The sequence below is a fragment of the Bison bison genome, unplaced genomic scaffold (assembly GCF_000754665.1).
Source record: "Bison bison bison isolate TAMUID 2011002044 unplaced genomic scaffold, Bison_UMD1.0 scf7180017864254, whole genome shotgun sequence".
In the NCBI taxonomy this organism is placed as follows: Eukaryota; Metazoa; Chordata; class Mammalia; order Artiodactyla; family Bovidae; genus Bison; species Bison bison.
This window is the reverse complement of record NW_011494826.1, coordinates 3,234,359-3,252,836: the sequence shown is the minus strand read 5'-3', so window position 1 is coordinate 3,252,836 and position 18,478 is coordinate 3,234,359. Positions and strand designations below refer to the sequence as shown.

At 41.5% G+C, this 18,478-nt stretch overlaps 1 protein-coding gene across 1 annotated transcript in view; it reads right to left on the bottom strand.

Annotated features, from left to right (window-relative positions):
- The window catches only part of CCDC175 (coiled-coil domain containing 175), a 66,403-nt gene extending 52,395 nt beyond the window's left edge, over positions 1-14,008 (bottom strand). Inside the window, exons 1-5 of the mRNA XM_010847765.1 lie at positions 13,831-14,008; positions 11,792-11,877; positions 9,897-10,008; positions 4,416-4,551; positions 908-1,136 (exon numbers count right to left, since the gene is read on the bottom strand). Of these exons, the coding sequence (XP_010846067.1) occupies positions 908-1,136; positions 4,416-4,551; positions 9,897-10,008; positions 11,792-11,877; positions 13,831-14,008 (741 nt within the window). The remainder of the gene's footprint in view (positions 1-907; positions 1,137-4,415; positions 4,552-9,896; positions 10,009-11,791; positions 11,878-13,830) is intronic.
- Positions 14,009-18,478: the final 4,470 nt, after the last annotated feature.

The following is an 18,478-nucleotide window of genomic DNA, read 5'->3' as shown; positions in this document are numbered from 1 at the left end:
AATTTTCTTGAAGAGATCTCTAGTCTTTCCCATTCTGCTGTTTTCCTCTATTTCTTTGCATTGATCGCTCTTCTTGCTATTCTTTGGAACTCTGCATTCAGATGCTTTTATCTTTCCTTTTCTCCTTTGCTTTTTGCTTCTCTTCTTTTTTCAGCTATTTGTAAGGCCTCCCCGGACAGCCATTTTGCTTTTTTTGCATTTCTTTTCCATGGATATAATTAACTACTTGTTGAAGCATTTTTCATTTCAGAGAGAAGGTCACAGTTCAATAACCTTGAGAATCATAGAAGCCATCACAAGACCACCTGATGCCAGGCCAGATAACCTCTGGATTGAAGGAATGTAGACCCCCATGTGCACCCTGATCCTTGTCTGCAATCCTTCCCTTGACCAAAAGACTCCCTCCTCACTGGCTTAGGACACATGATTTTGAGGGCATCAGCCCACTGTGGTTACCTTTTGTTGGCAAAGCAATAAAGCTATTCTTTTCTTCTTCACCCAAAACTCTGTTTCCAAGATTCAATTCGGTGACAGCGCATAGAGGCCAAGTTTCCGCATCAGTTCCAGCAGAGCTGAACTCACTGATCCTATCCACAGAAACAGAGCCTCAGAACTGTCAAAGACAACCAAATGGCACGGAAGCAAATTTCTACTTCCTATAGGGCTGCATATAAGCAAGGGGCCACCCCAATGTTGCCATCGTTATCACTTGTATTCTTTCCCATGAACTGAGATCGTGGGACAAATCAATCTCCCCCACGGGCTCCAGTGTCCTGGAGCCTCTGCTCTATTCCTGCAGAAGATACCATGGGAACACTTGCTGTCTTCAAGGGCAAATACGTTATTTCTCATATCCTGCTTCAATTCTGTACAATTCTCTATTTTAAAAAAAAATCATACCACTTACCTCTTGATTCAGTTTTTCCTTTTTCTTCAAATATTCTGCTCTTTCTCTTTCTATTTGCTCCTCTATTTCTTGAATATAGGTTTTTTGCAATTCGAGTTCTTTTTTCTCCAAATTAATTTTGGTATAAGTCTCATTGATGTAAATAGTGGTAGTGGCTTTTTCTTTCATTGCGTGGTTGACTGACAGGACAATCTTTCCATAATGCTTCGCTAGCTCCTCTTGCCTTTCACTAGAGAAAAAGAATCCTTCTTGGCATAAAAAGAATGGCTTTTCCCAGAAAGAAATTTAAAGTCTGTTTGATGAGATGAACCACCATAGAGAGGGAAACTTAAGGGACACTTATTTTATTTTATATTTTTTAAATTTTATTTTATTTTTTTTAAATTTTATTTTATTTTTAAAACTTTACAATATTGTATTAGTTTTGCCAAATATCGAAATGAATCTGCCACAGGTACACCCGCGTTCCCCATTCTGAACCCTCCTCCCTCCTCCCTCCCCTACCCTCCCTCTGGGTCGTCCCAGTGCACCAGCCCCAAGCATCCAGTACTGTGCATAGAACCTGGACTGGCTTATTTTAGAGTTGTATTTGTCATGGCCTAAACTTGGTTGAGACGAAGGACAGACGGAAACACGGTATCCATCTTGCAACTCTTTATCACTGCCAAAGTGTCTTGGGGTCCCGCCTCACCCCAGCCATCTTCATATACCAGGTAGTTACTATGGGATATTTTGGTTTAAAGCTTACAATGATTCAAAAACCATTTTGAACAGGCAAGTGGAATCTCGCTGGACAAAGATTTGGTATGTAACTTTGCCATGACTACCTTATCATCGTGAGATACATACTTAAGCCAAAGATAGATAAACATCCCACCACTCTTCTAGTCACCTTCTGATGCCATTGCCCTGCATAGAATGTCCAGGAGAAACCTAATCCCCCTCTGAAGGACGGAATTGGGGAAGAGGGATCTGAGTCTGTCTTCATGGTTCAGAGGGTGTTTAAAATCTAATTTAAACTCTCTTAACTCCTCACATTTGTGTGTACTCAGTTGCTTCAGTCGTGTCTGACTCTGTGTGACCCTATGGACTATAGCCTGCCCGGCTCCTCTGTCCATGGGATTCTCCAAGGCAAGAACACTGGAGTGGGTTGCCATGCCGTCCTCCAGGGGATCTTCCTGACCCAAGGATTGAACTCGTGGCATCTCTTGTGTCTTCTGCATCTCAGACGAATTCTTTACCACTGAGTCACCTGGGAAGCCCTATCTTCTCACAGCCACAGCCGAATCTGAGTTCAAGAGGAGAGGTTAACCTTACATATTCATTGCTGGCCACTCCCACCTGAAGGAGACCCTAAGATTGTGAGAAACATCTGCCCCAGGAATGACAATAGAAGATTTGGAGGAAGAACAGTGATGCCATTTCTCTGTTTTCCTTTTTTCAAATCTCCTGCAATGTAAAGACTTTCTTCTAATCTCCAAAGCTAAACACTTAAGTTCAGGGGGATTGTGGGCAAAGGCTCAGGAAAATAGAAACAGGTTGTTGGTAAGTTTATTTTCCAGAATTAACTCCACCACAGAAAGGCAATTGAAAGAATCCCAGGTTAGATGGTGTCAAATAAAGGGTATTTTGTAGGTTTAGTAGAGGAAGCCTGCTAAGGATGAAGCAAACTAAGGATTGAGTAGCCGTAAGGAAGCAAAGCAAAACATATCAAATCAATACACCTGACTAGGTATATTGAGATGGGTTGGTCTCCCAAATTCTCAGGACCTGAGGAAATCCCCTTCCCCCACCCCCGAAAAGCTTGCATGTGCCCAGGTTTTGAGGACTGTCCAGGGGAGGACCAGCCTGTCAGACAGTGCAGGCACCTTGATGTACATCTTTCTTCCAAAAATGGATGCAATAATTGACTGTAGCTTGGTGATGCTGGTTCATCAGGCAATCCACGTTATGTTCACTTGTAATTTGGCTTTCCATGAAGATTTCTCTAGGGCAGTGATTCTCAAAATGTGGTCAGGACCAGCAGCAGCATCTAGGAACTTGTTAAAAATGGAAATTCTTGCCCTCATTCCCTAGACCTACTGAATCAGAAATCTGCGGTGGAGGGCCCAGTAATTTGTGTTTTAACAAGCACTCCAGGTGATGCTAATGTACACTCAAGTTTGAGAGTCATTGTTCCATAGGGGTGTGATGGTGCTGGCCAATTGATGTGAGTATTCCAGCCTGGGCATTAGCTTCCTTGTTAGTAGTTTAGGAATTGGTAGTCTGTGGTCTCCGGTGATTGTGGCTAGCACGCACCATGCATAAATATGCATTGTGAATCTCCAAGAGGGGTTAGTGCATGCAGTCTTTCGCAGACTTCTGTGGTCAAGGACCTTTCTTTTTCATAGAGCATCTTCCAAAATAGGTGTTCCAAGAAAACTATCCCTGGGCCTTGAGATCCCACCTAATTCCTGATGCTTTGATATCTTTTGCACCAAAGCAACCTTCTGAATATTTTACCTTCCCAAGAAGATTTTTTTCCACTATAATAAGGACTCTTTGAGTATTTCTTACTCTCACAAACTGGAAGTCTGACATTTATACATTACTCTTGCAAATTTACTCATAGAGCTGAGATATTTTTCAGGATTTTATTGTTTTTTCTTTCATAATATCTCTTCCTTCATGGACTGGGTAAGTCAAGATTTGTAATCTCCATTTTACAGATGGAAAAGATGAAGCCCACAGAAGGGGAAGTGCTAATAACATAGCTGAAGAATAAACAAATGAAACTAACAGATGTCAGCTTCCATTTAATTGCAGGTAATAAATATCTAGGACCAATCCCATCCTCAGCCCTCCACAAGACTATACCTGAATGTCTTTAAAGAACTAATCTAGCTACAGTATACCTGGTTTGATATTATACTTGCAACACAACACCCAGCAAGATTTCTTGCTTTGGTGGTTGAGGCTTGTAAACTTAATTTTACTAAAAATGAAATGAAAGTCACTGTGTTTCTACCTTTGGAGCTGGGGTGCGAGGCAGTGTGTGACTTACACACAGTAAGTTGTGTGTAGTTGCTGTGGGAAGGTTAATTCCTTCTGAAATCCTACAGTCTCCTGGCTATGGTGGTAGAAGGTTTTCTGCTCTCTTCCCAGCTCTCTGAAGCTATCACACATCCCTCATCAGCCCAGTCATCTTCTACAAGTTATCTCTGCCTCTTAACTTGCCCGGCACCAGTTCAGAGGTGGTTCAGTCGATAATTCGTGTCCGATTGTGTGTGACCCCATGGACTCTGGCCTGCCAGGCTCCTCTGTCCATTGGGATTTTCCAAGGCAAGAATACTGGAGTGGGTTGCCATGTCCTCCTGATTCAGGAATTGAATCTGGGTCTCCTGCCTTGCAGGCAGATTCTTTATTGACTGAGCTACAGGGAAGATCAGACCAGAGGACAAATCCCTTAAGAAAAATTTCCCACTTTATCCCCAGACCCTGACTTCTTCAAACAAACAAAAATACCTACCCTAGAGCTGTATTATCTGTTTGCAGATGGAGTATTTTCTTCTTTAGAAACTCAATTTCATCATTTATCCTTGTAATTTTTGTGTGTAGTTCACTCATCTCAACAAGATTCACTCTGCGTGCATCCCTGACACATTCTTAAAAGTGGAAGAAATGTTACTCAGTTATTTGAGAAACTGCACAATTGTAGATACTGACCTTTCAAGTCATAAACAAATTATGTCTTTCTTTGAAATATTCTTCTAAGTATGTTCTGGATCAGACACCTCTCCCTCACCCCTTTGGACCCTCTCAATCTCACCTATCAATTATATCCCTAATTTCAGCTGCTGCTGTGGTCAGTGACCAGCTTTCTATGAGCTCTGCACAACTTTAGACTGGTGCAGTCTGACAGCTCCTGATTCCTGCCTGTCCTATCCACTTCTCAGCTATCCAGGACTTTCCTGTCACCTCTACTATGGGACATCTTCAGATACTCACACTCCTCGTGTATGTGTAACGCCAAGTTTGGGAGATGTGGCAAGCATGCACCAGTGGACTGCCTGGATGTTCCTGAGAAGGGGTACCACTGTGTCCTGGGGGCATATTCTCGTACTTAACTAGTTGCTGTCACCAGTAGTCAGCATCATATTGCCTCCATATTAGCTCTCCCTTCTTCCTGCTTTGGTTCCTTATCCCATTCTCATCCACCTGGACTGTATGTCCTAATAAAATAATAGTGTAGGGACTTCCCTGGTGGTCTAGTGGCTAAGACTCCATGCTCCCAATGCAGGGGGCCTGGGTTCCATCATGGTCAGGGAACTAGATCCCGCATGCAGAAAGTAAAAAAGATCCTCAATGCCACAATGAAGATTGAAGATCCTGAGTCCCACAGCTAAGACCTGGAGCAGCCAAATAAATAAATAGAGTATTGAAATTAAAAATAAATAAATAAAAGTGCAAAAGCCACTGCTTCTAGCTCTGCTTTCTGGGGAAGCCAGTGTGTTAAAAAAACTAAATTATCCACCGATAAATAACATATCTGTGTAATCACATAAGGCTTAAATCACAGAAGACTTCAAAGGATCACCTCCGTGCTTGAGATATAGATGGTGAAAATGCATGAATTTTTGAACTGTTGTTTAAAAATGAGTATTGGGCTATCATTTCTATGCAACAAATTCCCTGGAAACTGGTAGCTCCCCTGAGAGAACTAAATTATTTTTTTCATACGTTATAAGTTAAATTGCGCATTGTAGTAGGGCTTCTCAAACTTCATGTCTTGACTATGCATATACATCACCTGGGGGGTATTGTTGAAATATAGAATTTGATATAGTAGGTCTGAGGAGGACCTAGAGATTCTGCATTTTGTAACAAGCTCCCAGGTGAGGTTGATGCTACTGATCCAAGGACCATACTTTGAGTTGAAAAGCTTCATAATACAAGGCCAATTAAATTTATTTGGTTAAGTATTTTATGTATATCAAAGACCTTATAAATTAGCACAGTATTTCTTTTCCCTTCTAAAATATTTGTCTTGCTTATAAAAGTACTGGATAGTAAAAAAAAAAAAGCAACCAAAGAAAATAAAACAAAAACATTCTTAATTCTGTCTTGAGCACAGATTCTTTTAAGTTTTATTTTTTATCAGCATGTAGGAGTTTGCTGGATTTTCCCTGTCAACTAACTGAGCATATTGTTTCATAACTGACTATATCATTCAGAGTCTAATTGGGAGATAGAAATCTCACATTGAATAGGGAAATTTTAACATCAGGAATTATTAACTGTATCTTTGACTGTGTGGATCACAATAAACTGTGGAAAATTCTGAAAGAGATGGGAATACCAGAACACCTGATCTGCCTCTTGAGAAATTTGTATGCAGGTCAGGAAGCAACAGTTAGAACTGGACATGGAACCACAGACTGGTTCCAAGTAGGAAAAGGAGTTCGTCAAGGCTGTATATGGTCACCCTGTTTTTTTAACTTATATGCAGAGTACATCATGAGAAACGCTGGGCTGGAAGAAACACAAGCTGGAATCAAGATTGCCAGGAGAAATATCAATAACCTCAGATTTACAGATGACACCACCCTTATGGCAGAAAGTGAAGAGGAAATCAAAAGCCTCTTGATGACAGTGAGAGTGGAGAGTGAAAAAGTTGGCTTAAAGGTCAACATTCAGAAAATGAAGATCATGGCATCCAGTCCCACCACTTCATGGGAAATAGATGGGGAAACAGTGGAAACAGTGACAGACTTTCTTTTTCTGGGCTCCAAAATCACTACAGATGGTGACTGCAGCCATGAAATTAAAAGATGCTTACTCCTTGGAAGGAAAGTTATGACCAACCTAGATAGCATATTCAAAAGCAGAGACATTACTTTGCCAACAAAGGTCCATCTAGTCAAGGGTATGGTTTTTCCTGTGGTCATGTATGGATGTGAGAGTTGGACTGTGAAGAAGGCTGAGCGCCAAAGAATTGATGCTTTTGAACTGTGGTGTTGGAGAAGACTCTTGAGAGTTCCTTGGACTGCAAGGAGATCCAACCTGTCCATTCTGAAGGAGATCAGCCCTGGGATTTCTTTGGAAGGAATGATGCTAAAGCTGAAACTCCAGTACTTTGGCCACCTCATGCGAAGAGTTGACTCACTGGAAAAGACTCTGATGCCGGGAGGGATTGGGGGCAGGAGGAGAAGATGACAGAGGATGAGATGTCTGGATGGCATCACTGACTCGATGGACGTGAGTCTGAGTGAACTCTGGGAGTTGGTGATGGACAGGGAGGCCTGGCGTGCTGAGATTCATGGGGTCGCAAAGAGTCAGACACGACTGAGCGACTGATCTAATCTGATCTGATCTGATCAGAGAATTAGCTCAGTTGGTAAAGAATCTGCCTGCAATCCAGGAGACCTGGGTTTGATCCCTGGGTTGGGAAGATCCCCTGGAGAAGGGAAAGGCTACCCACTCCAGTATTCAGGCCTGGAGAATTCCATGGACTACAGTCCATGGGCCGCAAAAAGTAGGACACGACTGAGTGACTTTCACTTCACTTCACTTCAGAGAATTAAAGTAATGAGAGAATGAATAGTAAGAAAGTAAGGTGGCACTAGTGGTAAAGAATCCATCTTCCAGTGCAGAGTGCGGGTTCGATCCTTGGATCAGGAAGACCTCCTGGGGCAGGGCACGGCAACCCACTGCAGTATTCTTGCCTGGAGAATCCCATGGACAGGGTAGCCGAGTGGGCTACAGTCCATGGGGTCGCAAAGAGTCAGACACGACTGAAGCAGTTTAGCACAGCACACACAAAGAGGACTCTAAAGAATTCAGCAATACCCAGCACAAGGAGCAGCACTATCCCGAAGGCCGAGATAGAGTGCCTTCTAGGAAGCAGCACCTCCAGTCCCAAGATCCAGACCCCACTGAAGAGGGCTGTGGATCATTGGATGGCAAAGAACTTCATGAAATGCTGGGTTGGCAGAACTTACTAGAAATATGGCATCTGGGGGCACTGGGGAGACCTGCCCACAGGGAATTGCTACACTTCAGAACTCACTGCAAACAGTGCCAGAGAAGCTTCACAGGGAGGTGCCGCACTGGTAGCAATCCACCATGAAGCTGCCCGAGGCATATGGGTGGGAGCTTCCAGGCACTGAGGGCTGCTGCACGCTGCTGGGAGAAGTTACCCGCACTGCAGGAGCTGGCCAAGCTGAGCACACTGGAACACGAAGAGAACCCCCTCTTCCTCCAGTGTCCCTCCAGTGCCCTGTACTAACAAAGCTTAATACTGGGCCTACTAGCAAAGGGAGAAACTTACAGGACCCAACTGTCTTATGACAGAGCAGACAATGAAGGTAGATTCAGAGCTGCAAGGCAATAAATGGATAACTGGAACAGCTACTTTAAAAATCTTTTTTTTTTTTTTTTCCAGTTTATTTAGACCACTGTTTTAGGTTGGGCTCCCTAGGAAACAAATTTTTAAATTTGTATAGAGCTGGGGAACATCTCCTCTGAGGAGATAAGAGTTGCAGAAGGGTGGAGGGTTTAAATGATAATGAGTTTTGAAGCTGCAGTGACACTTCGGAGGTACTCTACAGTGATGGAGAGAGGCGGACCCTTGTGCTCCCCCGGTGAGCAGTCACTGAACGCGGGCAGCACTAGGGGAGGCTGTAACCTGGACTGAAGCCTTTCTCTTTTGTCAAGGACAATTCCTGCAGAGGAACTGAGCTATGAGCTTCAGCCAACACTCCTGGCAGCTGGAAAAATAAAGTTGGAGTCTGATCTTACAACAAATACAAAATTTAACTCACTATGGATTAAAGGCCTAAATATAAGAGCTAAAACTATAAAATGCTTAGAAGAAAACATAGGTGAAATCTTCATAACATTGGATTTAGCCATGATTTGTTGGATATGACACCAAAAGCACAGGCAACAAGTGAAAATATAGATAAACTGGGCTATGTCAAAATTAAAAACCTTTGTGTATCAAAAGTCATTATCAACAAGAGTGATAAAGTAGCCCATTGAATGGGACAAAATCCTTGCAAATTATACATCTGAAAAGGGGTTAACATCCTGAATGTATAAAGAATTCCCACAGCTCAACAATAATGAAGTAAATAACCTAATTAAGAAATGGGCAAAGGAAATAAACAGACATTTTCCCAAAGAAGATGTACCAATGGCCAATAAGCACATGAAAAGATGCTCCGCATCACTAATCATTAGGGAAATGCAAATCAAAACCACAAGAGACAGCAATTCTTATCCAGTAGGGTGGCTGTTATTTAAAACAAAAACAGAAAATAGCAAGTGCTGGCAAGAATGTAGAAAAATTGGAATGCTTTTGCATTGTGCAAATGAAGGTAAAATGGTGCAGTCACTGTGGAAAGCAATATGACAGCTTCTTGGAAAATGAAACACAAAATTACTGTATTACCATACAATCCAGCAATTCCCTTCTAAATTTCTACCCAAGGAGTTGGAAGGAGAGACTTATTTGCACACTTGATACAATGGATATAAGCACACGTTTGTAACGGCACTGTTATTTACTATTATAATTGTTATTTTTATTATTTTGTAACTACATAATTTACAATAGCTAAAAAATGGAAATAATGCAAGGGTCTACTGATGGATGAATGGATAAACAAACCATGGTATATACATACAGTGGAATATTGTTCATCTGTAAAAGAAATTCTGGCATATGCTACAACGTGAATTACCCTAAAGACATGCCAAGTGAAATAAGCCAGTCACAAAAGGACAAATATTGACTTTAGTCTATTTATAATAATTATATAAATTCAAGTCATATATGTTATCCCACTTAAAAGGGAAACATACTTTGGATCTCACTGTATGTGTCTTGTATACTCTTTCTGGATATTTTTGATATGGAATAACTATTCAACTCATCTTGCTACAAGTACTAGATTACTGCCTTATAAGATAAACTAAATTTCTACAGTTAATAAACTCAAAATACCTTCCAGTTCTCTGCTAACACTAGTGGGAAGAGTTTCCAATACAAAATATAATCTGCTGAGTTCCATGCTTTCAATTTCCAGAAGATCTATTGTGGACTTTCTCATTTCTTCCTGAAAATGTAAGTTACATATTTAAAAAGTTAAGACATTAAAATAATGAGATTGATTTCCTAAACAATGCCCACAAATGTTTTCAGACATCAAAATTTGCTTTTCAGTAAACATCTTTTGCTGTCATTTTTATTTGGAATAGAAAGTGGGAAATAATTGTTCTCCAATCAGATTTTAAGGTATCTTTCTTCATTTATCTTTTAATTTCTTCTACTCAGAAATTATTTTTTCACTATGTGTGTGTTCTGTTTTAGGAAAGACTCCTAAAAAAGAGTGACATTGAGAAAAATCTCCTTAATAAACTGGAACATGACTGTAAAAGCATGCTTAGGTATAAAAAGAATGATAGTTTTCTAATATCTACCTAAAAATCCAAACAAATAGTCAGGTGGGGATATATATGTGGGACTATTTTAAAAAAAGGAAAAACATTTAAAAAATTGATAATCTGATAGTGGAAATAACAGATAAACTGTTTCAAATAAATGGTGGTAGTGGGTATAGTTCTTTATGATCTGAAAAAGTGTCATTATATTTTATGAATCATAAAAAGCAGGTTAACTAACTGTATATTTAGTATGATCATTTTTCTGGTAAAAAATAAAATTCAATACAGGCATCATCTATATCCTGAAAGTAGGAAAGACATCCATCAAAGAGTTAATCATGATTATTTTAGGGTGGGATCATGATGTTTTTTACACTTTCTTCCTTTTGCTTGTCTATTTTTCCTTAACTTTCCCATGGTAAACACACAATGCTTTTATTATAGTGAAAATGTTACCGTAAAAAATGAGAGGATTTATCTCTATTTAAGGGATTTCACAGATCATATGGTATATGGAGACATGCTAAATACTTTAATAAGCCAAAATAAATACTTTGAACTTTTCAAATCCTGGAGAAAGACATAACATTTTAATAAAAGAACAAAACGAGGAAAAGGTTTCCCAGGATCACAACGCAGTACCACACACACAAACTCTCAGTGTTTAGATATATGCACTTGATTTACTGGGATTATAAAATCGAATTCTGTAGTATACATGTACAACTATGTATAATTCCATAAAAATACAAAGTAACGAGATTAACTTTTTTCAGCAATCTGTAGACTCATTTATTTTATAGCCAATTTCTACATTTTAAGATATTTGATATGTAGGAGATTTTTACTCAATATTTTTAAATCAAATGGGATGTCACCTTTCTGAAATATCATTCAGGGCCAAGGCCAAATAGACATGGTTGTGACACTTCAAAAGGAAAGTCTTTAAATATTACTTTGATAGGGCCCAGTTAGCATAACTGAAAGAGAACCTGTTTGCTTTCATTGAAAAGCACTATGTTAATGGAGTAAGTCCCGAACAATCTTTCACCAGTTTTGTGAGGAAGTGCTTATAGAGACTTGGGAAAATTGGCACTATGCATGCAGTTTATCCCAGAGGTTGTTTGCTGGTTTTAAGCAATGTTCACACATTGATGGCACGTGACTCACTCTTAACTGAGCTCTGTTATCACCAGGGCCTCTTCTCTTGAGCAGTCTTGCCCTCTTGCATAGCACAGGTCCTTAACTCAGTGCTCTGCCTGGGAAACTGGGCAGCAATCCACGGCTGATCCACACTGGTGCAAATGTTAGTAAACTGAGAGAAATTTTCATTCAGGGCAAATATTTTCCTTATTCATCTACTGAAGTACGTTGAACAGAGTTGGTACTAAATTAAAGTTTGAAGAAGAAATAAGTGGAAGATTGAAAAAGTAGCTCTTATAGGTAATACAATACCAATTTCTTAACAGCGATAGCAACGTCCTTAAGAAAGTTCTTAGCTTCTTCATTGCATTTAAAATAGTCACTTTGCAGTGATTGTTCTAAAAAAAATCAGAAAATTAAGATCTCTTACTTATCTATCCAAATCCTATTTAACCCTTAAAGGTCTAGCTCAAATGCTTAATCAGTTGAAAATTACATCTTCTAACTCTTAATTTTTATAGTAAATAATATGAATCTCTTTTGTACTTCTTATTTCTTATTTTACAGTGTACAAATTTAGGGATATACTTCATGTTTCTTGAGGCCAGCCTCCTCTTAAGTTTCCACCTTTGTATAATTCATGGTAGAAAGAAGGAATCTGTATAGTATAGGACAAAAAATTCAATAATTCAATCAATATTTTATGAAAGGGATAAATATAACATGCCCATAATGTGGGCTTAAGAAAGTCTTCATATATATATTTGTATGTATATATGTGCTGCTGCTGCTACTGAGTCGCTTCAGTCATGTCTGACTCTTTGTGACCGCATGGACTGTAGCCTGCCAGGCGCCTCCATCCATGGGGATTCTCCAGGCAAGAATACTGGAGTGGGTTGCCATGCTCTCCTCATGTGTGTGTATATATATATATATGTACACACATACATATATATCCTAAATGTAATATTTTACCAAAAAACACTTAATTCTTTAAAAATCCATCATGTCATTTTCACTTCTGTGCCAGTATTTTGATCATGGGGTGAGAGTAAATATTTGTGAAACCGGTAGGTGTGAGTTAGACAAGAGTTTTTACCTTTTCATTCACTGCCATATAAAAGATATTACCTTTCTCTTATATACTGTAAGATGAAAACACACGAGAAGAGAGGTTTGGAAAATGTTCGCAAAAGTAAGGAAGACAAGATACATGCAGACAGAGAAGAAGGAAAAGAAAAAAGGAAGAGGAGAGCCAACAGAGGAAACTCCACTCACCTTGGTTCTGTCACCATCGCATTATACAAATTCTGTCTAAACAGATTCCAGGCCTGCATCCTCATGTGCAGCATGAGTTTGATAAGCTTAATTTTTCACGTTTGTATAATCTAAATTGATTGCTATAACTCCATGATGCTTCCCATTTCACAAGTGAGAGATCTAAGACTTGAGGTTATGTGATGTGCTTTAGGTGACAGAACCTATCACTGATTGAGTCTGGATTCAGACACAAAGCGTGTGACTCCAGAGTCCATGCCCTGAGTGGCCATCCTCACCTCCCAGAAGAAATGCTGTTTTCTGCCCTTCATTCCAGGGAGCTTGGATTCTCTTAATGGACTAAGTTCTCAAACCGAGTGAAAACCAGTTCCTGAGGTTCCAAGCAAGTGTGTGTTAGGGAGGGACAGGCATGCTTGGCTTGCTGTTGTTCAGTTGATAAGTCATGCCTGAATCTTTGTGACCCCATGAACTGCAGCATGCCAGACTTCCTGTCCTTCATTATCTCCTTTCAATTCTTCTATGGAATGAATGAGTACAAGCATGTTCCCACTTGAAACTGGACTGGATAGCTACATATTTTATAACTCACACTTAGGGCAAGAAAGCATAATGAAGCTTTCTCCTATGACAAATTTTCTGACAGTCCAGAAATTGTTAGCAGAAAAAGTATTTGTGCTTAATACACAGTTCCTTGCCTAAGGCAACAGGAGCTTCTTGAACACTCACTTTCTGATTTACCAGTTAAAGTCTCCAGTTTGCCATGACTAAGTGTTGGAGAAAGTTAACTTGCCAAGAAAAAGCAAGAAAGAGACGAAGTGAAATTAAACACATAGCCTAAATGCAGTTGGGCATTCTAATTACAAGGAAACGGCAATAGCCTGGGAGTTCAGGATTTGTCTGGGATTTGTCACCAGCTACTAGTGTGAGCTGAGCCTCGGGTCCCACTCTGTCGCCCATCTCTCCCACAACCAGCTGGAGAAGGTTCCCTCTAGGGTTTCCGCTTCATGCTTTCTAAGCACCACTTCGGAGATGTCTCGGAGATGCACATCTCCGAGAGCCCAAGGGCCGCTCACCCACAACAAGGAGCTGCTCAAGAGCGTCGGTCGCTACCGAGGAGCCCAGCGTGGAGGGGAAGGTGCATAATTCCAGGGAGGGGCCAGTGGAGACGGCGGCCACCGGCAGCGCCTTCTCGCTGCCTAACCCCAGCTCCGGGGACCAGGAGCTCAGAGCCATCTTACTGCTCTTGCGCATTTTCGACCAGGCCAGAGGTAAGGACTGCCGGTTGCCACGGGCAACGCGGACGCTGAGGCAGTGCGCCAGCTCGTGCCTCTCACCTGGGGTGGGTGCCTAGCCAGTTTCTCTAACTTTATCCACAATAATTAAGGGATCTTGTAGCTATGAGACCCTCTTTAGCCGTCATTTCCTCTTTGCATTTCCATTTCTCTAGTTCAGGCCTTGTAGCTGAACACTTGTGCCCTTCTCACGGACCGGGGTGGGGAGGGGGGGGAATCTGATCATGTTTGAGCGCATTTCAGTGCTAGGTACTAAAGGGAGGAGCTTTATGTACAGCTCCCTAATGTCCACACCGGCTATGTAAGGAAAGTTCTTTTATAATCTCCACTTAAACAGACAAAGAAACTGAGGCAGGGATGACTAAGTGAATTGCCCAGGGTCACCAGATAATCATTTTGAGTTTAAAGTGGAGCCTGTGTAAATCTTTCCATTATGCTACAAAACCCATCATTGTATTCTTCAAGACCTTTCCCTGGAGACCTTCTACCCTGAGCACATTTTACCTTGAATCAGTGAATTTCTTCTGCTTTCTCATTCAACTGTGAGCTCTTTCAAGGCAGGGATATTATTAATTTTTCTCTGTGTCTCTAAAATCCAGCCCTGAATCAGGCTCAGATTGAGAGTAACTGTTAGTTCCTCTTTCCTCTGGCTGGTTAGAGAGTAGCAAAGATGATTTAACCCCTCCTTCTTCACTTTTCTTTACAGATTGAAATTGAAATCAAAGGGAAAATAACATAACAACTATCTTGTTGAATGGGACTATCTTGCAGGCCTTGTCCTGCTTCACCCACAGTATCCTATTTAACCCTCATAACCATCCTTTGGGGTGGATGTTATTCCCCACTTTGCTTATGAGGACACAGAGTATATGTATGTCCTGGATCATTGTGCTATACCGCCTTGGAGAGGACACAGCACATCAACAGCAGAGCTAGCTCCAGAATCCAGGCCTCCTTCCTCCATGGAGATCCACATCCTGGCCTCCTTCCTGGGTCCCTTCTGCAAGATTTGACATTCAGATCTATCCCTGCCCTTCTGTGTTTTTCTCTGTGTGTCAGGGGGAGGATGTCTAGAAACCACATTCCTCAAACACACTTGTTGGCTGCTTGCAGACACTGCTGGGAGATTAGCTGGCAGAGAAGCCATCCCCTGGAGTGGCAGGTTCAGGCCACCGCAATCGACTGTGTCCCAGCAACTTTGGCGGCTCCCGAGGTAGCAAGAGTGGGAATCAGTGCCTCTAGCAGTCTCCAGCTGTATATCAGTCAGTGCAGGCATGTGGGCATGGACCAGATTTGCGGCAGCTTTCTGGTCTCTGGGATCTCCTTTATGTTCCTTCCCTCTGGTTTCTATACCCCTTGTAGCAAATTTCCTGTGGTAAATTCCTCTGCTTGAACTATCCTGACTGGACCACCCTAAGCCAACCTTTTTGCTGTCACCAGAATATTCTCCCTACTTATCACTTCATTTGGATCACATTGTTCTCCACTGTCTATAAGTGAGGCCAATCCCTGAGGGGGCGTTGCATACCTTTGTAATTACAAAAGACAGTAAAGCATTTTATTATTATTTAAAAAAAAAAAACTTTTTTAAAAAGAAAATACACAAACTTAAAATAGTTGAGAGCATGAAGAAGCATTCTTATCCTTCAGTAGCCATAGATGGTGTTCACCGGGCCAGAAGTCAGGCCCGACTTCTCTCCTGTTTTTCTCTGGAGACATAAACAGACACTTCTCTCTTCCAGTCAATATTTTTCAGGCAGACTTTAACTCAGGAGCAGAACAGCACATTAGAATACCCCAGTCCCATGCTGACATTTATTTTTTTAGTTATGATAAGCAGGTTTGCTTCTGCTTCCCCTGTTGCTGACAGGGTCATGAAAGAATCCAGCTGCTGCATGAGTTTGACCCCTAACTTGCACAGGAGTGTTGATGATCCTGTATTCTGGTATATTTGCAGTTCCTACAGTATTTGAGGTTTATATGGTATTTCATGATGACACGCTCTTGTTCCTGCCTCTGCATAAATCTGGTACCTCTAGGGAAAACCTCAACTTCTTGGTTGTGTTTCTAGACCCTGGGTTAAACCAGGTCAAGGTCCCAGTCTTGGTTAAACATCTCATGTATAGGAAGTGGTTACATGTTTCAATGCTTTGCTCTGCTCAGAATTTAAGGATCTCTGATGGTTCAATACTGGACTATGCTCAAATCCTCCTGAGGAGTAAAAATTCAAGAAAATAGAGTCTGTCTTCCTTACTCTGACCCTAATGATAACAAATACAGGGACTAATGTGGGTACATACAGTCCATGGGGTTCTTGTGCTGAGAATACTGGAGTGGTTTGCATTCCCTCCTCCAGTGGCCCATGTTTTGTCAGAACTCTTCACTATGACCTGTCCATTTTGGATGGCCCTGCACAGCATGGCTCAGAGCTTCATTGAATTATGCAAGCCCTTTGCCACAACAAGGCTGTGATCCATGAAAGGGTATGTGCCCATATTAGGTCCCTATAGTCAAAGCTATGGTTTTTCCACTAGTCATGGACAGTTGTGAGAGTTGGGCCATAAAGAAGGCTCAGTGCCAAAGAATTGATGCTTTTGATCTGTGGTGTTGCAGAAGACTCTTGAGAGTTCCTTGGACATCAAGGAGATCAAACCAGTCAATCCTAAAGGAAATCAGTCCTGAATATTCATGGAAAGGACTGATGCTGAAGCTGAAACTCCAATACTTTGGTTACCTGATGCAAAGAACTAACTCAATGGAAAAAGCCTGATGCTGGGAAAGATTGAAGGCAGGAGAAGGGGACAACAGAGGATGAGATGGTTGGATGGCATCACCAACTCGATGGACATGAGTTTGAGCAAGCTCCAGGAGATGGTGAAGGTCAGGGAAGCCTGGCATGCTGCAGTCCATGGGGTTGCAAAGAGCCGGACACAACTTAGCAACTGAATAACAACAACACAGGCACATGGCCCTGTCTGCCCACCAAGGTTGATCAGTAGGATTTATCTTAATGCCCTGCCACCTTTTGGCATGTTGTGTTTCACCTTTAGGCTTATTGTGTTATGGTCACAGATGGCTACTGCAACCCCGGACGTCATGCCCTTGTACAAAGTGGGGAAGAGTGGAAAGGATCCACCTGTGGAAGCCCCTCCCTCTCCTCTTCCATCAGGGAAGGAAATCTGGCCAGAGTCCTACACACTGGCTGCCCATCAAAGGGAGGTTAGGACAAGGGGTATCTGAGTTTCCAGCTTCTGTGCAGGTGGCAGGAGAGAAGAGGCTTCAGAACAGCTGGACAGTTACCCAAGGAATGTCAGACACACATGCATTCTCCAAACTAACCCCAACATGAGGTCCAAACTAACCCAAACATTAGGTCCAAACAGCTGGCTGGGTGAGCCTTTCCTAGGGGTAGTAAAGGAATCAGTGAAGCTTTTAGCATTGAATAGAAAGGGGGGCTTGATCTTTGCTCATTGGTACCAGTAGGATTTCCCCCATTTAAGCCTTCATATTGGCTTTGTATTGGCTTTATGCCTAATCTGCAAGATGCTTGCATGTTAGGCAAAGATTCCATAACCCTTGGGCTTTGCACAGCTTCTAAAGTACCTATCTTGTGATCAGGCTGCACTTCTCAGCTACAGCAATTCTATCACACAGTGATAGAATTTGTGGTGAAATGGCAGGAAGACCGTGTCCCCTAGGTAATGCCAGATGGTTAGAGAAGCAAACAGATGGGATTAGTGTCCCCGATGAAGTTATGCCAAACAAGGATAGCAGAGCATCTCCAAGGAAGGGCAGACCATGTCACTGTTTGTAACAACACTTTATAACGGCCCTCCTTTTCAACTTTGTCTCTTGAATACTTGTTTTTATCCATCATCAGCAATTTCTTGGGGCTAAATAGATGAGTCAAATACTCATTGCATCATTTGCTGGTGGTTTTAGATTGGTTTAGGTAGTTTACCTCTTAATCTCCATTCTTCATCTGTAAAATTGAATTTTACATCCTGGGATTATGAAGCTTAAGTAAATAACAATGTGCTTAGAACAGAGTACATGCTATTTCCCATCTTTTATTCCTACTAAATGGAAAATAAGAAACATTTCTTCTGAAATACAAATGCTAATGTCCTTTCGCAACCCTTGCCTTCCTTAAACCTCTTGGTCATTCAACCCTTAGTGACAATTACTGCAATTAAATCAACAATTGCTGTCCCAGAGATGGGGAATTGGCTTTATATCCATGTTATTTCCGCTTGATATGAGTGACTGCCTGGAGTGCTCAGTTAGGGAGGATTCTGAGGCTCTGCAGAGAAAGATGCTTGTCAGGTTACCAGAGAAAGGTGTGGCCGCACGTGTTGGCATCGGACTCATTGCTTTACATGTTTGGGATGTGCAGGCTGTGTTCTGGGCATCGAGCTGGGCACTGAAC